Source organism: Acinonyx jubatus, chromosome E1 (assembly GCF_027475565.1).
Source record: "Acinonyx jubatus isolate Ajub_Pintada_27869175 chromosome E1, VMU_Ajub_asm_v1.0, whole genome shotgun sequence".
Classification (NCBI taxonomy): domain Eukaryota; kingdom Metazoa; phylum Chordata; class Mammalia; order Carnivora; family Felidae; genus Acinonyx; species Acinonyx jubatus.
The window spans coordinates 37,702,866-37,711,059 of NC_069397.1; the positions used below are offsets into that span (position 1 = coordinate 37,702,866).

The window sequence follows — 8,194 nt, forward strand, 5'->3', positions numbered from 1 at the left end:
AAGGTTTTTGCAAAGCTAAATATTTTTAACTTAATGGAAAACATAATTTTCAAAGTGTAATGGCTTATGTAGACTGTACAAAGAAACATCTTGATTTTTAAATAATGAATGACTACAATATAAGTACATGATTAATGTGCCATGTTTCAAAGGTAAAAAGGACCCACAATTATACAATAAACATCAATAACACTATTAAAAAAAAAAAAGATTGTCTGAATGGGCCCCAAAACCCTAAACCTCTAATTTGGACTTTGTGTAATGTTAGATAACTGCTTTCAAACAAATCTCAAGTGTTATAACAAACAAACAAACCTTACTGTTACTAGTACTCTTTCCCATTGCAAGCCTTTTCAAATAGAATGAAACAAATGGCTGTCACCCACTGGAAAAATGTGTGACATTTTCCACGTGCACCAATTTGGAAAATATGGTTATTTACTACGCAGAATGTTCTTTAGATTAGAAGATAAAACCTTATGGGAGAAAAAGGTAATTACTGCAGCCTTAGCAGTACTGTGCAACTCTGCTTCCAAACTTTAACAATATACTGGAGTGACTGTTTTATTTTTTAATGTATATTTTACTTTTGAGAGAGAGAGAGAGCGAGAGCAGGGAAGGGGCAGAGAGAGAAGGAGACACAGAATCTGAAGCAGGCTTCAGGCTTCAAGCTGTCAGCACAGAGCCCGGTGCAGGGCTCAAACCCACGAACCTGTGAGATCATGACCTGAGCTGAAGTCGGACACCCAGCCCAGCCAACTAAGCCACCCAGGTGCCCCTGGAGTGGCTGGTTTAGAAGAAACAGCCAACGAAATATGGTCCTCTGCTTTTATTAAAAAGTTACAGATTCATAGGATTCTAGAACAAAAGGAACCTTAGTAATTGATTCTAACTTCCTTGTTTTGCAAAGAAGGGAAATGACCAAACCGGAGAAGCGAAAAGAAATGACTAAAGTTATAGTTAGCTGGTGGCAAACATCAAGATTAACTAACATCATCAGTTCTCTCGACTCGTGATGCAGTGTGTTCTTTCTGCCATACCACATTTTATGATTTTTCTTATTTTGGACAAAATGATTTGATAAAACAAAGCAGGCAAATAAGTACTACAATCTAATCTTACAGACTAAAATATTATACATTTATCAAAGCAGCAGTGAGGAATAATGAAAAACAATAGTGAACAGGGATTCAAAGTACTCAAATTGGAGCTTATCAATTCCTAACTATGTGAATCTTGACATTTCCAGGCACTGATTAAACAGTAAATTGTATCTGTGATGTCGGTTAATGTTTTCAATGTAGATAATGCTAGACTTTTTAATAAACTCAAATAAGATAAAAATTTTCCTCTAATAGTACTATAACCTTATAATGGAGCTACTAAGGGAATGACAAAATAGACAGGTTTTACCGAAAAAATCTAAACTTAGATTCAAGGGCTAGCTTATTTACACACGTCTGTCACTAATCTCACTGAGTGTTAAGATAACATGTTATAATACTTAAAATGAAGGACAACTTCATTCTTGATAGCAAAGACAAAATGAAATATACTGAGTGAAGAAATTTAGGAAAGTTCTTTTCCATACTTTTTATGGGCTTTGATGCTATGTTATGCTAAAAACAGAGCAGAATGACAGAGTGAAGTTTAAAAAATGCAGATTGGAATCTTGGCTACCCCCCCCACCCCCCTTACTAGCTGTGCAACTTGAACACTTCTTAGACCCTAGCTTTCCTCAACTGTGAAACAGAACCATGAGAATTGGAAGTTACTGAAGTAGGGGCACCTGGCTGGCTCAGTAGGTAGAGCATGTGACTCTTAATCTCAGGGTTGTGAGTTCAAGCCTCATGGTGGGGGTGGATCCTACTTAAAATAAAAATTAAGAAGTAAACAAAAAATAAACAAACTGAAGTAAAACATCTAGCCCAGTGTCTGGCATGCAGGATGCAATAACTATTATTAAGTTACAAAGACAATTTATCAAAATTTGCCACAAAACAATGGGCACTGTAAGTTATGCAATAAAAAGTATTTAGATGAAGACTTTCAACTGAGAGACACATTATTCAGAGTGCATTATGCTAGCTTTTCGGGTTATTTTGTAGAAATTTAATGCCAAAGTGATACAGCAAAGAACAACAATAATTTTCACATCTCTGTATCTTTTTAACTTCTACCCAGCTGTCATCTACTCTGGCTGTTTCACAGCTACACATCTAACAAGTACTCTTATCTCTTCATTTTAACTTAAAAATTTTTTCTACACCTATAGCCCTGAGCATCAGATTTAAAGTGTGTGGTGCAGTTACAACATCCAAAAGAATAATAATCAGAATATTCCTTAAAGAAAGATTTTAATGAATCAACTATAAAAAGATAAACTTCAGTTATCTTTCACCCAGAAAAAAATGCGGCTAAGAAAAAGAAAACAGTCTTTCACTTTCTGTATTAATCATAATTAATCTGAAATTAGTTATTATTTGCTACAAAAATGTCCTCAGGGATTGGCTATCTGCTTACAATCATAAAATTATCAGTCCTTTAAAAACCATTCTGTAATTTTGAGAATTAAAACAATAATTTGAGGGTTGCCTGGGTGGCTCAGTCAGTTAAGCATCTGACTTCTGCTCAGGTCATGATCTCTCAGTTCACAAGTTCGAGCCCTGTGTGGGGCTCTGTGCTGACAGCTCAGAGTCTGGAGCCTGCTTTGCACTGTCTCCCTCTCTCTCTACTCCACCCTTGCTTGTGCTCTCTCTCAAAAATAAAATTTTTTTTAAAACATAAAAATAACATGATATTATGTTTTAGATACGAAGAGACTGTTTTACCTTGTCTACATCTTTTATCCATTGGAACTAAATATTTAAAATGTTTTCAATGAATTAGCATTAAGTTTACTACTTCATGAGAGCATTTTGTTGTCTTACTGCTTGTAAATTAGGTTAGTAAAGAGGTAAATGGGGAAAAGAAGAGGTAAATGACTTTATGAAATATTCAGATAATGAAACTCATTAGCACATATCATTTCCACCCCTTCCCATTTGTATTCTGGCATGGACCACTTCACATCATAATAAAGGACTAAAATGTTTTCTTATAAACCAAAAGCGAATCACAAATACTGTACAAGGAGGGTTTTTTTTATCCCTTATTTAAAAAAATTTTTTTCATGTTTATTTATTTTTGAGACAGAGAGAGAGAGAGAGAGAGAGAGAGAGAGAGAGAGAGAGAGAGTGTGAGGTGGGGGAGGGGCAGAGAGAGAGAGGGAGACACAGAATCCAAAGCAGGCTCCAGGCTCTGAGCTGTCAGCACAGAGCCCCACATGGGGCTGGAACCTGTGAAGTGAGAGATCATGACCTGAGCCTAAGTCCAATGCTTAAAAGACTGAGCCATCAAGGCGTGCCCCCCTCCTTTTTAAAAAAATCTTATCAAATACCTTTAGAAAGCTTCAGTTGCTTTAGTTCAAGGTAATAGATATACTTAATAAGGCAATATTTTTATTATAGTATCAAGACTATAGGTAAACTACAAATTAAGTATAAGCTAAGGGGAGCCTGGGTGGCTCAGTCGGTTAAGCGTTGGACTTCGGCTCAGGTCATGATCTCGCGGTGAGTTCGAGCCCCGCGTCTGGCTCTGTGCTGACAGCTTAGAGCCTGAAAAGCCTGTTTCAGATTCTGTGTCTCCCTCTCTCTCTCTGACCCTCCCCCATTCATGCTCTGTCTCTCTCTATCTCAAAAATAAACAAACGTTAAAAAAAAATTTTAAATAAAATGTAAGTATAAAAATAAGATATAGCAATGCAATTTTAAAACACATACTACAAAAAACTCCTTCCAACAATAATTCATGCAGTCTAGAAGAAAACAAAATGATAAAGAGCAGACTTCAGTGGCAAAAGGCTATCCTCCACTCAGATCTTTGGTATTTGGGTTTCTCTTTCAGGATTCCTGTTAACTGCTAAAAGTCTATTCAGTAATTTTAAGGATGGTCTTGACTTTTACAGTAGTACTGAATGTGCAAATCACCAAAAATTAAGCTTACTGGGTCTCTCTACATTAAGGCAAACTAAAGTTCTATTAAAGTAAACACCAAATCATATCTACTATGATACTTCCTTCCTATGATTAAGTTAAATATGAAAATTCTAAGGAGGCCAATTCCTTGATTTTCTCCATTCCTCACCTGCAACAGTAATATTGTAGAGCAAAGCAAGGAATAGACTAAACTGAAGACCCTCAGGTAACAATTTCACCCTCTGCACCTAGCTGGCAAGTTTTCTGAAACTTTTGTCTGTCTTACAATTTCATCCTTCAAATGGAAACGAAGAAACACACCAAGTGAGATGTACACTGAGCTCTGAGTGATCCCAGGTCAGTTTGATTCTCTGCCAGAAAGGGCCAGGTAACATTTACTCTTCTTGTTGTAGCAGTTTCTTTCTCTTATCAATAAACCCCAGTAAACCTTGTGGTATATTACCACACTACTGCAATTCGTCAGTACTTAGAATATACTTCACTTCCAAAGGAATCACTTCCCTAACACGGACTTCCCTTCACCAAAGACACTTTCAGATGTTTTCCTATTTCCTCATCCAGTCGTCCATTCCACAGCTATAAACCTCTCGCCAGAGGAGGAAGAGTTCTTAAAGAATGGATTTTCTGAAGTCTCTCAGGCCTTCATCCCAATCTCAAAGCCTGTACACATCTGAGAGTTCCCAGAAACAATGAGCTACAAAAGTACAGACTAAACGGGAAAGAAGAGGAAGTATCAGAACAATACCCAAACCAAACACGCACCAAAAACCCGTGGTAGTCTCTATCATCCCAGTCTACCAACCCCCACTTCCCTAGAGTAACCAAACAAGGGCTCTCAAACTCGGAGAAATGGCCCCCTGGCCCATAATTTCCCTCTCGTTTCACGAAGAAAGTGGCAGAAAGAAAAGAAGCAAGCCGGCAGATCGGAGCTGTGATGCTTTTTCTGCCGAGAGGAGGGAGGCAAGCCAAGGGTTGTGTAAAGAATGGAAAGCTGAGTGATACTGGGGGGAGGGGGGAATTAGGGCGCCAGAGCTAATCCCTTGCCGGGGCCCGCTGGTGGAACAGGCTGGAGGCGACCAGCCGGGAAGACCAGGGAAGCTGGGCTGCTGCATTGGGCTTTCGGGTCGAGAGAAAGGGGAAAGAAGTCTGGCAGCCCCAGCGGTCGGTGGATGACGGCGCCAGGCAAGGGAGGCGGCTCTGTGCGGAGCGAAATTTTCGGGACACAAGAGCGGGAATCGTTTTGTTCACGCCGCCCCAACCCCCCCCCTCCCCAGGCTCACACCTCAAACCTGCTCTTGGTCACTCCGTTCACGTCCCTCCTCATGGGGTCGGCGGGTGCGGCCGGGGCCGGGTGCTACGGCGTGCGGAGTGCAAAGACTGGGGGCCACGGGCAGGCCCGGGAGTTCCGGGACCGGGAGGAGGTGGAGGAGCGGCGGGCAGGGGCCGTCAGCGAGGAGCAGAAACCTCTCGGCTCCGGCGGGGCCTCCTCCACCTCCCGCAGAGCCGGCGGCTGCGACGACTGCTTGTCGCTAGCTCTTCTCTCCCCTCAGCCTCAACTTCAACCCAAAACAAAAACACTCCCCACCTGCCAGCAACGCCGTTCCTCATTGGGCAGAGCCGCCTGGGCCTCGGAACGGCGTGGGGAGGGGAGGAGGAGGAGCGCGCGGCGGCGGCGGCGGCGGCGGCGGCGCGGGACCACCCCTCCCCCACTCCCGGGCGCAGCCCGCGACGGTCCGCCCGGGAGCAGCCGGAGTGCGGCGGCGGCGGCGGCGGCGCGAGCCCGCTCTTGCCTCCAAGGCACGCAAGCCCACCGCGAGAAGCAGAGGCAGGGAAGTGCCTATCTGTCTGTGTGTATTTGTGTATGGGAGGGGCTGTGGGGAGGGTGCGAGTGCGCGCGTGCTCGCGGACTCGCGAGTGAGGAAAGCAGGACAACTGCAGATAGTACCGGAGCCCATCTAATCCCCTTCGCGGGCAAACAGCACGCACCAACCCAGCAAGCACTTGAGCTTTCTGCCTAGTCCTCCCAGTCCCCTAAGACTTGTCTCTTCTTCCCCAGTAGCCTGTGCATCCACACACGTCCTTCCCGGCCACCCAACTCCCTTCCCCTATCACTCACTGTCGCCTTGAACCCAAAGTGCAGCAGGCGGTCCCTGCTCGGAGCCATTTTCCTCCTTTCTGGTTGTCTCTAGGTTGAGGCAGTGCTGCTGCTGCCGCCGCCGCCGTCGCCTTTGCTGTCGCTGCCGCCGCCTCCCCCGCCCCCGTGGATTGCATTACCGGGTGTTGCAGGGAGGCCTGGGGGGCCGTCGCAGGGCGTGGGTCTCCCTGTGCATGGATCAGCAGGACGGGGATGGGGGGTGGGTAATTGCGCTACCCTCTGCTCCAGGAATATGCAGCGAGGCCCCACCTCGCGTCTTGGGGTCAGGGCGTTCAGTGCAGGAGCTGGGCGACCCTTCCTTTTAGCTGGGGGAGGGGCGCGCTTTGGTGGGGGGGGGGGGTGCCTGGCGAGGCTGAAGGGCCTTTGGCTTCCCCCGCCCCTCCGCCACCAGACGCCGCTGCCACCCAATGGGCTCTAGTGCCTGCCCGTCCTCCAATCGGGGCTCTGTTTGGTGAGAACCTGATCCTGACGCCACTTTGGCGGGAGAAACAAGCGTGTTTTAGCGAGTAGGCGGGCGCGCTGGCCGAGTGGAAATTGCGACATTCAGCTGACTCCTTGGTTCCTATAAAAGCTAGTTTGTGTCATCATATTATTATACTTTAGCAACACCAGCCCTCAAGGTCTCGAAATTTATGATCGAATTTCTATGGATTTAGGGAATACGTTTACTCTTTTAGAGCGACAGACTACAGAATCATGCACCGAAGATGAAATAGAAACTATTGTAAATTCGAGCAGGCCTGGCAACATCATCTCCCCTAATTGTATTACAAAGTATGTGTTTGTCTTCATATCGCTTTTAAATCGCAGTTTTAGTGACTAGATTGTTACGAATGTGATTTGAGAGAGTTTATTTAAGAGCAACTTGTGCTGGAGATCTTTTTAAAATAGGGATATTCATGCTTGAAGCTTTATTACCCAATTTTTTTTTTTTTTTAACTTTTTCGTGTTTACCCTAGAAAGGGCTTCCTGAGCAAGGAACCAAGCTTCGGAAAGTCGTTCTCAGGCCCACAAACTCAGTGATCTAGAGGTTATATTCTTTTCCCTGATACTTTTAATGTTACTGCTTCTCCTCAGCCATATAAAAATAGTTTAGTTCCATGTATCTAAGAGCAGTTTTATCCCGACTATTGATGAATTTGATGACTAAGGCCTGCAAACGAGAGTCAAACTGGCTCAGATAAATGAAGAAAATTTTCACAAGTCTGTTTCCTTTTTTCAATTATCCTTTCCAGTTAACCTATTTGAGTAATTATCAGGGAAGACTTTTACTTCCTGATTGAATTTTTTTTTCTGAATGGTGTATTTTTAAAAAGCTGAATGAAAATCACTCAAAGGTTAAAAATTAACTGCACAGGGGCCCTAGGTGGCTCAGTCGGTTTGGCATCAGACTTTGGCTCAGTTCATGATCTCCTGGTTTGTGGGTTTGAGCCCAGTATCGGGCTCTCTCCTATCACCACAAAGCCAGCTTCGGATCCTGTCCCCCCACCCTACCCCTGCTCTTCCCCTGCTATCAAAAACAAATAAACATTAAAAAAATTACTACACAAAGGTATATTACTTTTTATCAAAGAAATTTATTTTAATGTAAATAAACAGGTTTTTTTTTTTAATGTTTTGGGGAAAAAAATCCCACAGATTTTGTCTACTTTCAAAAAAATGAAAAACCCCAAAGTATTTACAGAATGGCCATACACACAGAAAACCAAATTTGAAAGATTTTTTTTAGAAAAGACCCTCCCCAGCTGCTCCTGATGTACATTTCTAAAACACAAAATTTATAAAGCCCAGCTTTTACAGCTGAACATGTTTCCCAACCTAGCTTCTGAGATGTTAAGTACTTCCTACCCCTCAAAAAACTAACTCCAGGGTGGAAATAAGGGGGCAGGGAGATTGAAAAGAGGAAAAAAAAAGGGGGGGGGGGAAATGAATTGCCCAGGGATTGTGAATGAGTTTCCTATACTGGCATCTGCTTCAAGTGACTTGACTGGATACTGTATGA

General features: G+C 43.5%; 1 protein-coding gene across 3 annotated transcripts in view; it reads right to left on the bottom strand.

Moving 5' to 3' along the window:
* FBXL20 (F-box and leucine rich repeat protein 20) overlaps positions 1-6,530 on the bottom strand; it is a 101,330-nt gene extending 94,800 nt beyond the window's left edge. For 2 of the 3 annotated variants that reach the window (XM_027033892.2, XM_053212218.1), the window contains exon 1: positions 5,320-6,122. In XM_027033892.2, the coding sequence (XP_026889693.1) occupies positions 5,320-5,361 (42 nt within the window). In that variant the 5' untranslated portion in view covers positions 5,362-6,122. Of the gene's footprint in view, positions 1-5,319; positions 6,123-6,153 lie in introns of those variants that run through there. The other variant, XM_027033890.2, reaches the window with a different exon arrangement.
* Between the last annotated feature and the right edge of the window lie 1,664 nt (positions 6,531-8,194).